Genomic DNA, 19,501 nt, shown 5'->3' on the forward strand with positions numbered 1-19,501 from the left:
TCAGCCGGCGGGGGAGCTCGCGTGGTGCACGAGCAATCCCCCAGCAGCAAATTGGGCTGCACCACGGCAGGCAGTGGTGAGAGGAGGCGACACTGAGGCAGAGGAACCTGCACACACAGGAGGGGGGCTTTGCGCCCACTGGGACTCAATTTGTGGGAGGGGCTGAGCACTGGCTCAGCCCCCAAGGGTGCCAAGGACTGGACTTCTGCAGGCCCCCGTCCACTGCAGGGCTAGATACCCCAGGGCCACCTACCCACTTATCCCCCACCTTGCTGCACTGCTCTGCCCCTCCATTTCCCTGGCCCATCCCTGGCCATCTTGACCCAGCCCTATTCCCAGGAGCACCCTGCCCCCATCTCTCTGAACCCCCTCAACCACTCTGCCCCCCAGCTATAACCCCAAGCACTCCCTGCTCCCATCTTTCTACCCTCGGCCAGATACCCTACTCCCAACCTTCTTCTGCAACCTACTTCCCACCCAGACCTTGCACCCTCACCCCCTTATGCACCCGACCTCCCTCCTAGATCCTGCACCTCATCCTATCATACTTGCTGTCAGCCCTGTCCCACACACTGAGCCCCCTCATTTTCGGCCCACTCTAGAGCCTAAAGGGATTCATAAAATCCACTAACTCTGGCACCCCAGAAGAGTAAATCTAGCCTATGGGAAGCCCTGAACCTCAGTCTTCCCTGTTCCTTTAATTCTCTTCGCCCCGTGGTGCTGGAGTGCCAGAGGAGTGAGGTGTCTCCCTTGGGGGCCATATCAGTGAGGATTGGGTGAGTTTTGGAAGAGGTCTTTGGGGGGATTTTTTGCTTCTTCTTGCTTGTGTGGTCCCCCACTGAGATGGCTGTAGCTCAGTGGCCCTGACAAAAAAAAAAAAAAAGATTCCCTATATTGGCCATAATTTAAAAAACAAAACAAAACAAAAAACAAACACACAAACTTTTTCCTGTTGGATATAAATTCATATTTTAGTTTAAATGAAGTTTGATAAACTAACATGAGAAAATTAAAATGCTTAATCTGTTTATTAATTTAAATTAAACCTTTCTCCCTGGCTGCATCACTAGAAAAATCTCTCCGGTGTAATGATGTAATTAACAGAGAGTGTCCATTAGCAACTGGTGCTCCGTGGAAAGGTTCACATAGAGCCAGGTGATCCATGGGCTAAAAAGTTTGAGAACCACTGCCCTAGTTTGAATTTTTTTTTAAATTAAAAATTCATGAATTGAATTTAGTAATTTCAAAATAGTCCATGTCTGCTCTAGGAAACTAACAACAACATATCTACAGGAGGTATCATGAACTTGCATGGGCACAACCCACTTCTTCCGAGGAACGGAGCACGTGGACTGGAGCAGTTTCACTGGCAGACACAACACACGGCAGGGGTGCAGGACGAAATGTGCATCCAGCTTTTCTCTTCATAAAGAGCAGTCCTGCCAGGACAGGAGAGTCAGAGGATGCCCCGGGCTGCCTTTCCCAGGGCTAAGTTGGGTAACACTGTCATGAGCTCCCTTCCACGGCCGCTTCCTTTCCCTTTGTAAATGCGTCAGGTTTGCTGCAGACCCAGCACTTCTCCCCGCTGCACCGCGAGCTGCTGGCCCCGTTCTCGTCATTCAGATACGCGCAGTCGCCTCCACCTTGGATCTTGAACCTGCAGCACAGGAGCCAGGGAGCTGATGTCAGGCAGAAGCTGGGTGTTTCCGACTCCTCTCCCCCCCCCATGTCTGTAACAGCCCCTGGAGATTCCCCTTCCTGCCCCAGCACCCGGCCACGCACCCCAGCGGAAGGGGGCAGCAGGGCCAAGAGGTTCTAAGATGAACTGGCCTCCATGAAGCATCTATGCTGGGGGGAAATTTCAACCCCAGTTGCTGCTCCCCATCCAGCGGGAGTGGGATGGACCCCCAGCAGCCCAACCCCATCTCCCCAAACCGCTCTGGGTGCAGATTTCAGGGCTGAGGGCAACGCCAGCCCCACAAACACAGCAGCTGTTGTACCATCCCAGCACCACAGACCTGGAAACAGGACGGGATCTAGGAAACCCTCACGTGGCCATTCCCTGCCCAGGTCCTATCCTGGCTAGGGGGCATGTACCCAACAGCTTTGTGTCTGGCCAGGCTGGGGACTCCTCCTCTGCCCCAAACCACCAGCCTCTGGCTCCAGGGCGGCTGGGCTCGGTAGCAGAGAGGGGAGAACCCTGCCCCATCCCACTTAAGCAGATACCTGCCTACGGGGACTCGGCAGCATCACCCCAGCCGAGCTCTGACTGGACGGCAAAGACGCCCCAGAGCCTTCTGCTGGGGCAGGTCCCCACGCAGCACAAACCAGGGTGAACACCCCCCAGGATGCTTGGGGCAGCTCCTCCTCAGCAGACGTAGGCCAGCATCACAGTGCTGATAACTCTCTGGGCTGGGGTCGGACATTTGCCTGGTCCAAGAGTTATTGGTCAAGGTCGGGGGAGGGGGAGCTGCACTCCAGGCCACGCCGAGGGCTGGCTGCCCTGAGTCCCGCCACTGGGAGCATGGAGCCAGCCCTCCCCACTTTGCCCAGGTGCCAGCGGAGGCTGCTCTGTGCACACCTGCCAGTCCGGGCCCCACAGCGGCCTTGGGTGGAGGAGCACGTCCCCTTCCCGTGCCACGCAGCACCAAGCCGTGAGGCAGGAACAGGCCCCAGAGAACAGCTGCTGTGAAAACGGAGGCACCAAGCACGTTTCAGGCCCTATGGAGTTTAGAGGCGACTGGCTGAACATTCCTTCTGGGACTGGCACCTGATTGTGGGACACTGGAACCGCCCCCAGGGCAGTTAGGCACCTAAATCCCTTTGTGAATCCAGCCCCTCGGTGCTGTCACTCAAGAGGCTCGGGCTTTCATTGACGACCAGCCAGGCTTCAAACCCGGCTATTGACTCCAGCGGGGGTGTCCCTGTGACCTGTCTGGTTTTTAATGGCTTCTCTCTGCAGAGTAATTCATTTTCCTAGGTGTAAATCTACTAAGGGCGAGGGGTATGATTGGTTCGCTAATTCTGATACAGCAGGTTACAATTGGTTAGTAAAATAACTGGCTAAGGTAGCAAAGCAGGACTCAAGGGTCACTATAAACGGGAGTCCAAAAGGAAGTTCCCTGGGAGGGTGGGTGTGGGGGTGGGTGTGAGCAGTGGTGCTTTTCATGTGCATCTTACAAGCGAAACACTGGTTACGTGATGACACAGATTCCACTGACAGCAGAGCTCACAGAGAGGGGGGGGCAAAGACTCACAGGTTGTTGAATTCAGTGCCGTTGGCCCATTTCCAGGGCTGCCCCGGGTCCCTCCGGAGGCCGATCCAGTGGTGGAGTTTGCCTTTATGGCGCAGCAGGAAAGTCTAGAGCAGCGGAGGGGGGGTGGGTCAGGGCCCTGGGCAGGGAATCCCAGGTGCACACAGAGGGGCTCTGAGTGTTCCCAGGGGGTGGCTGGGGATTTTCCCCTCCCCCTTGCCCAGCTCTGTGTAATTCAGTATTAACCCTCCCGCCGCATGGCCGGGGCTGCTCTTGGGAATTACTGAGTCCTAAGCCCCACTTAGACCAGGCCAGGCTCTGTGCAAAACCCTCGCCTTCCGTTGCAGCTGGGCTCCCTCTAGTCCTCCCTGGGGCAGGGAAGAGCCCAGCTGATCCGAACAGGTGATGTTGGGAGGGACCAGGCCTAAGAGGACCCTCCCCCACCTCAGCTGGCTGCTCCTTCCTTTACCCTGGGGCACTGGCTCTTCCAGCCGCGCTGGGGTCTTAGCCCCCTCCAGCCCCAGGCAGCCCAGCAGACACTGGGCCAGGCCAGCCCCAGAGGGGCGTCTCCTGCTCAGAGGCCTGACAGTGGCTGATCCCCCCGCCCTGGCCCCGTCACTGACACCAGAGGGGCCCTGGGCCCAGCCCGGCTGGGCATTCAGGGCTGGAAAGTCCATTGGCTCTGAGCGGCTTCTCGCCCAGGCCCTGCTGCAGCCACTGAGCCCAGGCCAGGCCAGAGCGACGAGTCTCTCACCATTTCCTGCTCGTTGTCGATCCCAGTCAGGGAGGCCCCCAGGGCAGAGCAGTTGCTCCGGCTGTAGGTCCAGTTCCCTTCGCCCTCGGAGAAATAGAAGCATTTCCCCTGGTAGCCGACCCAGCTGTCTGGGCACCAGGGGCCCTGCACAGCTGGAGCGCACCCAGATAACAGCACTGAAATGAGACAGGAACAGGTGGGGTGAGGGGACCTGCCCATGGGTGGCAGAAATGATCCCGGCACCCCAGGCTGCTGAGACTCCTCTGACACCGGGCAGCCACTGTGGGCGTGGGAAAGAGGGAGCCAGGAGGACACTGGTAATCCAGCCCCACAGGGAGGGTTCTCTGACCCGATGGCACCGGGCCACTGTCTCAGTTCACACTCCACAGGGAGGCAGTTGACAATGGGCTCGTGTGTCTAAGCCCATAGGGCTGGGCCCAGGCTGTGGGTCAGAGCAGGGGGTGGGCAGGGAACTGCAGAGGGAGGGGCTGTTAGCAGGCCGGCAGCTGGCAGGCTGGGTAAGAGGCGGGTTCAGCAGGGTTGGCCAAGCCGGTTCCCTGAGGAGCTCTGCTCGCCTGGGCCACTGCCCCTTCCCTCCCCTGCTCTGTGCTGGGCTGCCCAGGAAGGGGCTGAGGGGAGGATGGGAACAAACTCCCTGCCCTTCGCCAGGTCGAGCGCCTGCAGCCCGGAGCTCCCAGCGCAGCCAGACGCAGGGCGAGGGAGACGCCTGGCGGGAGACGTTTTCCGGGCGGGAAGGGACATGCCCAGCCCGGGGGCAGGGACAGCTCAGAGCAGCCCAGCCACAAGGCCAATAGCGGCACATTCAGAGCCACACAAGGCAGCAGAGTAAGGCAATCAGGGACACCAAATGGCCACAGGGTGGCTGCAGCCTGATGCATTCCTTATACAGAGAGATTGCTTCCTGCTAATTCAGCATCCAGAGGAAAACTGAGGCCTCCCTGCAGTGTGGCCCTTGCAGTGCCGGAGGAAGGGTTACACGGGGGAGGGGAGGAGGGATAACTCACCCTCTGGAGCTTTTGGCAGGGTCAGAGCAGCAGGTGAAGAGCCAGAGGCAGGTTCTCAGGCTCACTATGGAGGGGTTGCTAAATTCTAGCCCATTCCAAACACCATGTGAGTTCGGGATTTCCCTCCCCACAACCACTCCTGCCCACTCTCAGCCTCCATAACTTGGCATGGGGAGGGGTCTGCCACAAACCCCTCCAGCCACCTTGTGCACTTGCTCCTTTGCACCACAGTGACTCTGTAGCTGGTTTTGAAGCCTTCCCCTGTGGCAGCAGAGATCAAAGAACGAATAGGTCGTGCACCGGCCTGCACACCCCTAATGATGTCATGGTGCTGGGTGCTGCATGTGCTGGTGCTCGCACGCGGAGGAAGCAGGGGGGGTAGTGCAGACACTGCTCCCTGGTGCGGCTCAGTGTGGGATTTGTGTCCCTCGTTCCAGGGAGCAGCTGCAGGTGTGCGGGGCACGATTTCACATTTCACACCTTGCACTGAGCTGCACATGGGCATATACAGGCCCCCAGGAGAAAGGCTGCCAGACCTGTGGGCCCCTTCTTGTACTTTCTGATGGGCCCGGGCACCACAAGGTCCAACTGGTGCCATTTCTACCATCTGGCCCCACTGCGCTCTGGGGCAGCCTGCACATGCCAGGGAGAGTAACCCCAAGCTCACAGATCTCATTTTACACTGTGAACCTATGCTGCTTGCACCAGGGCAGCTGGCTCTGGTAAGGATGGTGAAGCAGATACATCAGTGCAAACCCCTCGCACACACGTGCAAGAGCAGCATGTCCCACTCTGGTCACCTACTGCAGTGATCAGCACCAGGGCAAGCCCGCCGCACCCCGCCGCACACTTACAGTTGAATTGATGCAAATTGGTAACACATCAGTCAGTACCATCGGCACAGAGGAGTCCCAGTGCAGACAGACCTGGAGTCACCCCCTGCCAGCTGCTAAATCCTCCAGGGACCAGATCCCAGATCCCACACTCACCTGGTCACCAGTACACCCTCTCTGCACTAGCACTGTGGGGCCCTGCCCAGGTCACTCACTGGTGGGTGTCACACGGCGTTAGAGGGGGTGTCTGTGCTGGGCCCCATAGCTCATTCCAGTGACAGACAGCACCTGCCAGCCCGGCCCTGGGCATGACGCAGGGAGGCCAGGCTGGTACCTCAGGGTGACAGGCTGCAGGCAGAGGCCCAGCTCACTGCTGCCCTGTGCCCATCCTGTCAATCACCCATCCTCTGTAGAGGTGTGAATGACTGTTTGGGGCCCAGCGATAGTCACTGGGACCCCACATGCTCGGAGACTGGCTGGGGGGGGGGGACTAGTGTTAGTCAGACCCTCCCCACACAGCAAGTGCCATGGGCAGGGCCTAGGAGGTGGCTCTGGGAGAAGCATCCCTCAGGTACCCTCTGTCCCAGGGACAGGAGCCAGAGAGGCCAGGAGGAAACGCTATGACTGGGGCAGCTGTAGGGGGGGTGGGATGTGCAGGGGTGGGGGGCGAGGGAGCCGAGTTCTCACCTGCCAGGACAATGACAGCGATGAGAAGACCAGAGATCATGACTGCAACAGTAACTACCAGCCATCTGGAGTTGCATGTCAAGGAGTAACCGTGAGGCTCTGAAACAGAGGGACCCATCTCAATGACAGCAGCAGGCTGGGGCTGCCCTAGAACATGCCCCATTCTGTCCTCCCGCCTCACCCCAGATGCTCTAAGAGAGGTGCCCAGGGGCTCAGGCAAGCTGGGGCTGGCAGGACAGTCCCTCCCCCGGTTCTGCCAGCCAGGCCAGCCAGCTCAGGGCACAGAGATAAGGATCCATATGTTCTAGGGGCAGGAGCCCACCCACCCACCCAGTGCCGGTCCCTGTGGTCTCACCCAGGCAATACGTAGCCCGAGAAGGAGCCAGGCTGAGAGGGGCCAAGGCTGTCACAGGGGGTCTGACCCACCAGCCCAAACGGCCCCTGCCAGCCACACGTCCAGCCAGTCCCTGGGAGCCATGGATCGGGGCCCTGAGAGCCCCAGGGGATCCAACTCCTGCTGCGGTGGGTTTGGGGGGGCATCTGTGTCAGGGGCAGTGGAACCTTCCCAGATGTGGGGAGCCAGGGCCCCTCATTGGCCCCACCCTTTCCTCCAGAGCCCCATCACCAGCCAGGCAGCCGGGAAGGGGGGGGGGCGGGAATTTGAACCCACAATCTCACGCTCTGGAGGCTGAGCCATACCCATTAGGCCAGTGGAGGACCTACCCCACCGCCCTACCTCTAGCAGCTTCCTTGTCACCCTGGGCCTCTCCACTTATCTGGGGCGGGGGCATTGGGAGCAGCCCCTGCAGGCCCTGCCCCCCAGTGGAGAAGCCGGGTCCATGGCTCCCCACAGCTGCCCTTGGGACTGTTATCACAAACTGGCTCTGGCTGGGGAGCAGGGCCTCGGAGCCAGGCCATGGCAAGAGCCACGGTGATGGGCAACCACAGACCCTCCATCTGCTGTGGACAGGAAGATGGGGGGCGGGGCAGGGTGCAGGGATACAGGCCAGGCGCTGCTCTCACCTCCCCACCCAGCGGTTCCCTGCAACTGCCTGGGATCCCTGTGGGGCTCCAGCTGCCAGCCCTGACGGGAAAAGGGGGAAGAGGCAGGGCCAGAGGCTGAAGACAAGGAGGCCCTGGCCCCCACACATGGCCCTTTGGAGCCCCAGGCTGTCTCAGGGTCTCTCTCCAGCCCAGTCCCAGGCAGCGACACCCCGTTACCTGGCTCCCCTCCCCTCTTCTGGTGCAGTGTTTGCAGCGGCACTTGGCTCTCAATATCCCTATCTGTTGCTCCCATGGTCTGTCAGCCATGCTCGGGCTGGGGACGCTGCTGTAGGCGCTGGGCCGGGCTCGGCTCCTCTCTGGTGATGGGCCTGATTCAGGTGCAGCCGGGTGGGTTTCTTGCTCCGGACTGCCCAGTCGAGCTGGAAGCGGAGACAGAACAAGCAGGAGAGGTCAGGGACAATGTTTCCTCTAATTCTTTTTCCACCCATGTGTAGAATCAATTTTGTTCTGTGCACCACACAATGTGCAGATGTGCACTCCCAGCAGAAACAAATGCTGCCGGCTGTGGGCACTCTGCCAATCAGCTGGGCAGCATTGGAATCTCTCCTGGGATGTAAAATTCGGTGTAATTTGTTAACTGGTTAAACTTAATATTTGACTGGTTAACTGATGGGCAGGCAGGGTTGTTAGCTTGGGGGTCGCTGAACTGGGGCTCTCCCCCATCACGGGCAGGAACTGCTCCAGTTTAGCTGCTTCCTGCCCCCAGCGTGGGACAGCCATTTCCAGTCCCAAATGGGACAAGGGCTGGCAGCCCAGTGGCGGGGCCCAGCGTATTCCAGGCTGCGGACCAGGGACTGCTCCCGGGTACCTGATACGTATCACTTACTAAGGGTGAGGCTTATGGGTAACCAGTTTCCCATTCACATTGCTAGTGACACTCAGCTCACAGGGACATAAGAACATAAGAACATAAGAACGGCCGTACTGGGTCAGACCAAAGGTCCTTCCAGCCCAGTATCCTGTCTGCTGACAGTGGCCAGCACCAGGTGCCCCAGAGAGGGTGGACAGAAGACAACGATCAAGCAATTTGTCTCCTGCCATCTCTCTCCAGCCTCTGACGAACAGAGGCCAAGGACACCATTTTATCCCCTGGCTAATAGCCTTTTATGGACCTAACCTCCATGAAATTATCTAGCTTCTCTTTAAACTCTATTATAGTCCTAGCCTTCACAGCTTCCTCTGGCAAGGAGTTCCACAGGTTAACTACACGCTGTGTGAAGAACAACTTTCTTTTATTAGTTTTAAACCTGCTACCCATTAATTTCATTTGGTGTCCTCTAGTTCTTCTACTTAGGGAACTAATAAATAACTTTTCTTTATTGGCCCTCTCCACACCACTCATGATTTTATAGACCTCTATCATATCCCCCCTCAGTCTCCTCTTTTCTAAACTGAAAAGTCCCAGTCGCTTTAGCCTCTCCTCATATGGCCAGTGGAGGACCTACCCCACCTCCCTACCTCTAGCAGCTTTCTTGTCACCCTGGGCCTCTCCACTTATCTGGGGTGGGGGCATTGGGATCAGCCCCAGGTCTGCTCAGAGGGTTGTGAATGGGGGGGATTTGTGGTTTCTCAATCCCTGCCCAGCATCCAACCCCAGCCAGTGGCAGTGCCATGGTGACTGACCCCCCTGGAGTCCCCTCACTGTCTTCCCCCACAGGGCTTCAATGACCTGCTCTACTCCAGAACTGCCCTCCCCCCGCACGAGGATCTGCTCACTGGTGACTGGCGCCAACCTGTGGAGAGGAGAGAAATCCCTCCCCCCGCCCACACACACTCCTGCACTCAAGCTCAAGCAGCAAACCCACCAGGAGGAGAGGGAGATGGGGGGGGAGAGGGGGGAGGAAGCAGCAGCTACACAAGCAACAGAGAGGGGCAAACGGGGGACTGAGTAACATCAAGGCAATTAAAGCACTAGGTCCAAAGCCGCGTTGTCACTGATCCATTGCAGAGAACCTTGTCCGGTTACACTTTGGCTGGTTTCTAAATTCAAGGGCAGCATGCTCAGGGGTAGATAGTAGGGAGGTAATAATGTAGTCGATTAACCGATCAGCAAAACACCCTCCCCCTCCAGTACATTTTTTAGCAGGCTGGCCAGCAGTCCAGCGGTGTCACCTGCCCCTGTTGCAGCTCTGCATTTAAAGTGTATCGGCAGTCAGGCAGACTGGCAGCCCAGATCAGTTCTGGCTCATGCTGGGCCTGGGAGCTCAGACCTTCCCCGGACAGAGGCAACTGCCACCCCACACTGCTGCCTCTGTATCAAAGGCAGCAGCGCAGGGCGACAGGCAGCCGGGTCCGCAGAGGGAGCTGGTTTGTAAACCGGCTCCCCTCGCTGCTGCCTCTGATGCAGAGAGAGCAGCACAGAGCAGCAGCAGGCTCCTTGGGAACAGGGCTGGAGCCCACTGGCAGCCCCTGGAGACTATAGGATAAGAATTAATGCAACTACTTGACTATTCATTTAACTGAAATTTAACATCCTTAGTTGAAAGACCCATCACACCACCACCTACAAGCAGCCAAGCAAGTGTATAAACATCACTGACTCGGATGAGTAGGCTGCCCCCAACCTGCCATAGGAGATTAACGGTAGAAGGGTTTGCAAGGTAAAATGTGATGTAAGGAATTCAAAGGCCTGTGCAAACACTAACGAATGATCAAGTCTTTGCACTTGCACAGAATCTGTTCTTCAGAGATCAAGGGGCTTTGGGTGAGCTTGCTACAGCAATTAAGTCTCCAGCAGTAACTCTCACCATGCTATGTGCACATAGTCAGTAGCAGATGTAGGAATAAAACCGAGGCATCCTGGGTTTTAACTGCTATACAGCTTTCTCCCAGAATTAGGTTTAAAATGTGCTCTGACCATTAGATTGCACTCCCCCAAACTGGAACAAGATTTTTCCATCATTGTGTGGATTTGTCATGCACATATAGAATAAATTTGGTTCTGTGCACTGAGGCATGTACAAATGTGCACCACCAGTAGAAACAGAACCTAGTTTTGGGCCCTCTGCTAATCAGCTGGGCAGCACTGGAATCTCTCCTGTGCAGTCTCACAAGCACCCAGACCATAGGGAACACTGCCTGGGACTTCCAGGAGCCATCTTTTTAGTCACAAAGTGGAACAGTAACTCACCCACCACAACAACTACCGGACAAGCCAAATTGTTTATTTGCTCTCAAGCCTAAATAAGTCTTTCATCCCTTTGCCTGGGGAGAAAAAAAAAAGAAAAAAAAAGAAAAAACTGCCCCTGCCGGCTCCTTAGGGCAAAAAATTAGAAGAGAACCTTGACTTTAATTTTTTTTTAATTAAGCATTTTTCTAGTAGGGGTGTAAACATATCAATGGTTAAGGGATGAGCCAGGGCTACCTCTGGACAGGGGAGAGAAGGCAATTGTAGCCCCCTACCCCACACACATATAACTACTAAAAATATAAGTTGTTAGGTGTTTACTTGAACAGCCCAGTTTAACATCTTTAGTTCCCAGCCTTTGTGGCCACAAAAAAAGTTTGGAAATGTGACCCGGTTCCAACCTAAAGGCTGAGAAGTCACAAGGTGAAACGGGGCAAAAACTACAGAACTATAAGACCTTTTTTTGGAGTCCTGCCCCCTCCAGACTCTCTCTCTCACACTCACTTTTAGGAATGTTGAACAGGAACACCACAGAGAGGACAACTCAGACTCTCTGCGGGACACTTGGAGCGCACTCATTAGAGGGTAAGGTTACAGAGGCTCCCGGGTTCTACCCGCTCCAGTCCCGTTCTCCCTCCCTCAGCTCCGTGGCAGGGGGTTACGGTTTAGGTGCCTGGCTCCGGGGCTGATCGGAGCTGGGGCAGTTCAGTGTCGCTTGTGCCCCCCACCCCGAACCCGGCTGCATTCGCAGGTCCTGGCCCCACAGCGGCCTCTAGCGGGCCCGGGCGGAACTGCAGCCCCTTCGGAAAAGTGTGTCTGTGCCACAGTGAAACTCTGCTCGGCCGGGGCGGGGGGGGGGGGGGGGCAGATGGGGAGACTCCACCCCCCATTATCCTGGGGTCCGCGCGATCCCCTCCCGCCAGGGGGTGAGTCCGCTGCCTGCCCTCCTCCCCCGCTTGCGCCATGCAGCCCGGCGCGGAGCCCCTGTGTGTCCCCCCCCCGGCTCTCACCAGCCCCTCGACAGCGCGGAGGGACCCTGCGGATCCAGCGGGAGGCCGGCGGGCAGAGGCAGGTCCCAGGCCCGCTGTCGCTGCCAGCCCCGGGATTGGTGCTGCCCGGAGTAGGGGCGGGGGCCGCTGTGACACGGAGCCGGGCCGCCCTATGAGCGCGCAGCGCGGCAGCCTCGCAGGGCAGCGCCTGTTTTCCTGGACATGCCGCAGCTGCTGCGTCCCCTCCCTCGCCGCAATCCGCCTCTCCCTCCCGGCCGCGCCTGGCCGCTGGGTGGGTGGGTGAGCGGGCCTGGCTGCGTGGCAGTTTCCAGCCGTGGGACCCCCCCCAGCCCCCCACCTGCGTGTGTGTGTGTGTGTGGGGGGGGGGGGGAGGTTACTTTAATTCACTAATAACCAAAGTGGGGAGGCTGGGACCGCCCCGGAGTCTGACTTCCCGGGGGCTGAGTTGTTCTCCCTGCCCCTCGCACCAGGTGCTGCTTGTGCCCTCAGACCTGCCTGTCAGTGGGGGGGGGAGGTTACTTTAAGTAACTAATAACCAAAGTGGGGAGGCTGGGACCGCCCCGGAGTCTGACTTCCCGGGGGCTGAGTTGTTCTCCCTGCCCCTCGCACCAGGTGCTGCTTGTGCCCTCAGACCTGCCTGTCAGTGGGGGGGTGTTGCGCAGTTGGGAGGCAGCACATTGCAGTGACCACCACACAAAGCAGCAAACGGACCAGCCTGGCATCCCCCCCCCCCCCACTCCCTAAGGCCCCTGCCCAGCCCTGCCCCACATCGGGGATGTAAACAAGTCCTGGGCTACTCAATAAGCCTAAGCAAGTATGAGAGGCAGCAGAGGGCAGAGCCAGAGAGTGGTTACCCCAGAACTCTGCCCCCTCTATCAGACAGAGCAGGAGATAGGGGAGACTGCGGGGCAGCAACCCCAGCCCATGGCCAGCCCAGACTGCCACACAGTGGCTGCTGGATCTGGCATGAGCCAGGCTCAAGCAGTCCCAGTTCACACCAGTCTGGGATGCTGCTCCTCAGTATTTGAAATGTAGGAAGAGCCCAGTGGCTCTTATAACATTTAAAACGCAAAGCCGCCATGGTCCAGAGCTCAGTCCTGGCTCCATCCAGCTCCCACTGTGGCTCTGCAGAGGGCCCTCTTATCGACTACACAGTTAGCCAGATAACCACGATTTAACATCCTTCCTCCACACTGAAGCTCTGAACTTGGAGGAGAGGAATAAGAATGCCCTACTGGGTTAGACCAAAGGTCCATCTATCCCTGTATCCTGTCTCCTGACTGTGGCCAATGCCAGGTGCCCCAGAGGGAAGAAACGCAACAGGTAATCTTTACATGATCCCTCTCCTGTCATCCATTTCAAGACACCCAGAGGCTAGCGACATCATTCCTACCCATCCTGGTTAATATCTAAGGATAGACCTAACCTCCATGAATCTATCTAGCTCTTTTTCGAACCCTGTTAAAAATCCTAGTCTTCACAACATCCTCTGGCAAAGAGTTCCCCTAGTGGGGCTACTGTAAGTAGAGTGGTCATATTTCCCCATGCCTGATACAGGACGGGGGGCTGCCGGTAGGGTTGCCAGATGGTTGTAACAAAAATACGGAACACCACACCCCCCCCCCAAAAAAAAACTAGGAAAAAAATCTGTTGAAGGGAAAAAGGTGGGGAGGGGGGAGACCAAGGTTGTTGAGGAAAAAGGACTCAAACAGCATTAAAAGCCCTTTAAAATTTAGTGCAGGGATAGGAACAGGGGAGCAGTTAAGGACTAAGACCCAGGTGGAAGCATTGCTTCCCCTAGGTCTTTTGGCCGGCAGCCATTTTGTGCCGGTAGCCTTGGGGAACCAGGTAAGCTTGGGGGCTGGAGTCGGGAGGTTGGGGATGTTGTGAGCCGGGAGGTTGGGGATGTTGTGAGCCAGGGGAGGCCTCAAAGGGTGGGGGCGCAGGCCGGGCGCTGAGTGTGTGTAGGGTTGCCAGGTGCCCGGCATTTTAGTTTAGGTGTCCAGTATTCTCTGAATTTTTTTAACGAACAGGAGGTGAAAATACTGGACTGTCCGGGTGAATACCAGACACCTGGCAACCCTAGCTACCAGCACTTGGGGCTTCAGCCCCACTGGGGAAGGAGAGTCACTGGCACTCAGAGCTTCAGCCCCACTGGAGGATGGAAGGAGCCACCAGTGCTCGGGGCTCCAGTTTGCAGGTGATACCAAGCTGGGAGGGGTGGCAAGTGCTTTTGAGGACAGGGTCGTAATTCAAACTGACCTGGACAAACTGGAGTAATGGTCTGAGATCAATAGGATGAAGTTCAATAAGGACAAATGCAAAGTGCTCCACTTAGAAAGGAACAATCCATTTCACACATACAGAATGGGAAGTGACTGTCTAGGAATGAGCCCTGCAGAAGAGGATCTAGGAGTCATAGAGGACCACAAGCTAACTAGGGGTCAACAGTGTGATGCTGTTGCAGAAAAAGCAAACACGATTCTGGACTGCATGAACAGGAGTGTTGTGAGCGAGACCCGAGAGTGTTCTTCCACTCTACTCTGCGCTGATTAGGCCTCAGAGCATTGTGTCTAGTTCTGGCAACACATTTCAAAAGTTGTGAGAAATTGGAGAATGTCTAGAGAAGAGCAACAAAAATGATTCAAGGTCTACAAACATGAGCTAGGAGGGAAGACTGAAAGAACTGGGCTTGTTTAGTTTGGAAAAGAGAAGACAGAGGGGACATCATAGCAGTTTTCAAGTATCTAAAGGATGTTACAAGGAAGAGGGAGAACAATTATTCTCCTTGGCCTCTGGTGATAGGACAAGAAGCAAGAAGTGATCACTTAATATTTCGGCTGAAGCACAAAGACAAACTGAAAATCCAAAATAGCAACAAATAATAATCATAAACCCAGGCAAAAATGAGTTGAAAAGAAACCTTGTAACATCATTTTAAGATTTTCCCCCTTTCATATTTGCAGAAGAGATTACAATAGAGTAGGTTAAAGAGTAAGATTATTTACAAAATGGAATGCTTAAACACACAGATTATGTTGTGAAACTCTAACTCTCAATATGCAGTGCCAAAAAGTCAAAATCGTTCTTAGTACCTCGACCTATCCAGGGCTTCTAAATGACTATTTCTTAAACCTCTGCTCAGAAATTGGAAAATTTTGGCAATAGCCAAAACCAGCAATAAAATTCCTAGCTTCGAAGCACACATTCAGGGGCAATTTTTCCCTCCATATTTTGTATAGTCACTTCCCTAAGCCAAAGGGACAGGCTCAGGGTATGTCTACACTACCCCGCTAGTTCGAACTAGGGTGGTAATGTAGGCATACCGCACTTGCAAATGAAGCCCGGGATTTGAATTTCCCGGGCTTCATTTGCATAAGCCAGCTGGCGCCATTTTTAAATGCCGGCTTGTTCGAACCCCGTGCCGCGCGGCTACACGCGGCACGGGGTTCGAATAAGCCGGCATTTAAAAATGGCGCCGGCCGGCTTATGCAAATGAAGCCCGGGAAATTCAAATCCCGGGCTTCATTTGCAAGTGCGGTATGCCTACATTACCCCGCTAGTTCGAACTAGCGGGGTAGTGTAGACATACCCCCACTGTCATAAATCCTGCAAATTAAACGCCCATTTCTGCAAACTCTTGCACATAATTAACTTGAAGCCCATAAATTATCCCACTGATTTAATAATAGAGAGGTAGCCGTGTTAGTCTGCTCTTGCTAAAACAAAAGGAAAATCTATGTAGCACTTTAAAGACTAACATGATATTTTACTAGGTGATGAGCTTTCTGTGGGCCACACCCACTTCTTCTGAGTGGGGCTAATCAGGTGTGTAAACCAAAGCATATGCAACCCCAGAGAAGAGCAACCAAAATGATGAAAGGTCTAGAAACCATGGAGCTATGAAGGAAAACTGAAAGAACTGGGTTTAGTTTAGAAAAGAGAAGACTGAGGCTATGTCTACACCACACTTTTTTTTTTGTGGAAAAGTGTATGCAAACTGTGCTCCACAATATGCGAACCTTTTTCCAAAACTCTTATCAGAAAAGGCTTTTCCAAAATTTGGCCTGTCTACATTGAGGAAAACAGGGCTTCCGAAAGAGCGCCTCTGCGCTTCAGCAAAAAAAAAAAAAAAAAAAAAAAGCAGAAGAGCAGACGTGTTCCCTGGATGCAGCGGAGATTTTTCGGGATACCTCTGGTACTCCTAAAACACTCTGCAGTCTAGACGTACCCTGAGAGGGGACATGACAGCAGCTTTCACATGAAAGAGGGAGGAAAAAAAGAATAGATCTCAGACAACAGGACAAGAAGCAATGTGCTCAATTGCAGCAGGGGAGGTTTAAGCTGGATATCAGGAAAAGCTTCCTGTCAGGGTGGTTAAACACTGGAATAAATTGCCTAAGGAGGTTGTGGAGTCTCCATCACTGGAAATATTTAGGAGCAGGTTGGACAGGCACCTGTCAGGGATGGTCTAGACCAGGGGTTCCCAACCTTTTTCGGTCCCTGTGCCTCCTTGGCTTTTAGTAAACCTTCCCATATCCCCTATTCAATATGAAAGGAAAAATTCTAGATTCTAGAATCCACAACTTTTTTCACTAACACTAGTACTTTTGGAATATTTCAGTTAGGATCATCTAGTTATTTACCCCAAATATTCCCCGTACCGCCTTGACAAGCTTCTTATACCCTCTGGGGGTACGTGTACTCCAGGTTGTGAACCCCTGGTCTAGACGGTGCTGGTTCCTGCCCTGAGGGCAGGGGACTGGACTCAATGGCCTCTCCACATCCATTCCGGTTCTAGGGTTCTATGATTCTGACTTACCCAGCATTGCCTGGGTCCATCCCAGAGGCAGGGAGACCTTACAGGCCCATGCCTTGAGAAGTGGGGGGACCTGGCAGGGGGTCTGGGCTGGAGGGGGGTTGACCTGTAGGTTGGGAGGCCAGCCTGGGGCCAGAGGCTGGGGCCATACAACCCTCCCCCACCGGCACTCTCCAGGCCCAGTCCAGGGATAGGAGGGGAGGTGAGGCCATGCAAGCAGGCTGGCCACAGCAACATTGGGTAGCCTGGCAGTGCTGGTGTGGGGGCTGCCGGTGGTTGGGGAGCGTAAGCAAGAAGCAGCAACATTATCTCCCCTCAATGTGAGCAACCTTGTTTGTCTGAGGGAATGGCTGAAGTAGGACTGAATGGTCTTTGTAGACTCTAAAGCCTGACATTATTTTGTTTTTCAATGCAGGGGTTTTGGTTGTTTTTCTTTTTACATGGTTACATATTGCTATAACTTCAACTTTCATGATGAAGAAATTCCACTTCAGTACTTGTAATGGGGAAACTGAAAAATACTAGCTGTTGGTTTGTGCAATGCAAGTCTTTGTAATAAAAAATAAACAAAGTGAGCACAGTCCACTATGTATTGTAATTGAAATCAATATATTTAAAAATATAAAAAACCCAAAATATTTAAGTAAACAGTATTCAATTATTGTTTAGCAGTGAGATTAATCACATCATTAAAACTTATTTGTGATTAATCGCTTGACAATCCTAATTTTTATTGAAAAGCGATTGACTAAAATAGAATAATAGAACACCAGAGCTGGAAGGGACCTCGAGAGGTGGAGTCCAGTCCCTTTGCCTTCCTGGCAGGTCCAAACACTGAATAAATAATAACGTAAATAACAGCAGTAATATGGTCTGTGAGAGAAAGTCCGCAGATTTTATTTGTGTTTACTAAAGATACGTGCGATAGCATGGGAAGTATGTCTCATCTGTTACTGCAATGTTGGTGTCCGAACTATCGCGCTGTCTAATCTCCTCATTGTTCTAAATTTACATATAAACTCAAACGGGGCTTTAACTGGCATTTGCAGATTTTTTTTTTCCTTTATATACTAACTAGAAGATTTGTATCCAGTTTTGCTCTGTTCTTAACTTCAAATCAGGTTTGCTTTTGCTCTCTCAAATTTACAGTCAACATGTGACAAGCTTCAGCCAGCAGATGGCTCCCTACGTCACAAAATAAGAGCCCTGTGGTTTGGTCTGTAACTCAGTTAATTTCTGTTTTTCCTCACTTCAGTCACTGCTTGGGGGTGGAGCTGGGGAGGAGGGGTTCAGGCTGGGGCTGTCCAAGGGAGAGAGGAGATCTCAGCCCCCTTCTCTTTGCAGCAACTTGGGGCCACATGAAAAGCGCCTCTCTGTGGTCACTGCAGGTCCTGCAGGCACAATCAGAGAAAGGGTTCATGTCCCCATGCTGGGGCAGGTCCAGGTTAGTCTGACCCCTGCACTCCCCAGCCAGAGTGAGGAATGCAGCAAACTCTGCACTTTCCCCTGGCTCCCTGACCAAGGGGAGCAGCCAGCAATGTTCCCCTAGGATTGGGAGGGAAGTGTCAGCCCCCTCTGGCTCCCTAGAGGACAGCGGGGGGGGGGGGATGGGAGGTTTGGGGCTGCCTAGGACAGTCCTGATCCGGGGAGGGGCGCGTCCCCAGCCAGCCCCTTTCACCTGCTGGGTGATTCTGTCTCTTTCCTGTATGGTTTCCTGAGAAGCAACCCCATTCTGGGCATGGCACAACCAAACCTGACCCTGTATTAAGTTATGGTAAGAAGAAGCTGCCCACTGAATTCAGAGGTCCTTGCCTCTAAATGGCCCCCTCAAGGATTGAACTCACAACCCTAGGTTTAGCAGGCCAATGCTCAAACCACACTAAATACATTTGTTTTTTCACACTAAACAAGTCACACTGCACTGAGCCTAGGCAAGAGCAGCATAAGGACCGTTTTGTAAGCATGGGAACTGATTAACAAGTAAAATGCAAGTGAGGTAAAAGAGTCAATCTTACAGCTCCACTCCTGCAAAGACTCTCACATGCTTGCTCTGTGGGCTGCCTCCTGGGAGGAAGTTTTGGCAGAACTGGGCCTCCTACAGCCAGTTGGGACACTTGTGCTGAAGGGACATCTTGGTAAAATGCTTTTTTTAAAAGCCCCCAGCTCTTGATAAAGTCCCACCCTCCCCCAACACCCCCACCTGACTGAGCTCTGCCCATTCACCCCCACTCCCTCGTCCACCCCCCCCCCCCAATTCTCCTCCTAATCCCACTGGGCTCTAACAAACGGCTTGCAGGGGCGACTTTTATCCCGATGCCTCAGATTTGGGTAAATGCAAAAAAAATCGGTGTAAAAATGGTGCAAAAACTGGATCCAAGATCCAACTGCTGCTGTAGGACAAATCGGAGCTGAGCTCGTCACGCGCGCTGTGAGAGGCCCCCAAAGCCTGCCCTTGGGGGCTGTCAAAATAACAACAGGGCTGTAGCTGTAACACTGGGATCTTTAGAATAACCCCCCTGTCCGCCCCCCCACCAGCCCCAGCTCCAGCATCCCCATTGCTGCGGGGGAGGAGGGGGTCATTTGCCCAGGGCACTGCGGCGTGGGAAGATCGCAGCTCACCCCCACCAGGGACACCGCGGCTGCAGCAGCCCGGACAGATCACGTCCCGGCTCCATCCCCCGCTCTTGGCGCCTCAACTGAAGGGGGAGCCCGCGCGCTCCATGCACAGGCACGTCTCCTTCCAGGACTAAAGCAAGAAAACGCGCGAAAAAGCCTGGGGCGTGGCCTTTATTAGCCTACTGCTGCTCGATTGGACAAGACGTCAGGCGCCTGCCTGCATCAGCTGTTCCATTGATTGAACTTTCCCGGGAGGGCGGGACATTTGATATTATACTGAGCAGATTAGCATAAAGCGCGCCAAATCCCTG

General features: G+C 54.5%; 1 protein-coding gene across 2 annotated transcripts; it reads right to left on the reverse strand.

Moving 5' to 3' along the window:
- Positions 1-935: 935 nt before the first annotated feature.
- Positions 936-19,342, reverse strand: LOC102448870 (C-type lectin domain family 2 member B-like). 2 transcript variants are annotated; one of them, XM_075913777.1, is made up of 6 exons: positions 19,194-19,342; positions 7,775-7,977; positions 6,554-6,652; positions 4,009-4,184; positions 3,258-3,361; positions 936-1,657 (listed from the first exon to the last, which is right to left on the reverse strand). In XM_075913777.1, exons 2-6 carry the CDS (start codon positions 7,848-7,850, stop codon positions 1,507-1,509), a joined length of 606 nt encoding a protein of 201 aa, XP_075769892.1. In that variant the 5' UTR covers positions 7,851-7,977; positions 19,194-19,342; the 3' UTR covers positions 936-1,506. The 2 variants fall into 2 exon arrangements, with proteins under 2 accessions (XP_075769892.1, XP_075769894.1); XM_075913779.1 differs by lacking the exon at positions 19,194-19,342 and adding an exon at positions 11,756-11,894.
- Between the last annotated feature and the right edge of the window lie 159 nt (positions 19,343-19,501).

The sequence above is a fragment of the Pelodiscus sinensis genome, chromosome 32, assembly GCF_049634645.1.
Source record: "Pelodiscus sinensis isolate JC-2024 chromosome 32, ASM4963464v1, whole genome shotgun sequence".
Lineage (NCBI taxonomy): Eukaryota > Metazoa > Chordata > Testudines > Trionychidae > Pelodiscus > Pelodiscus sinensis.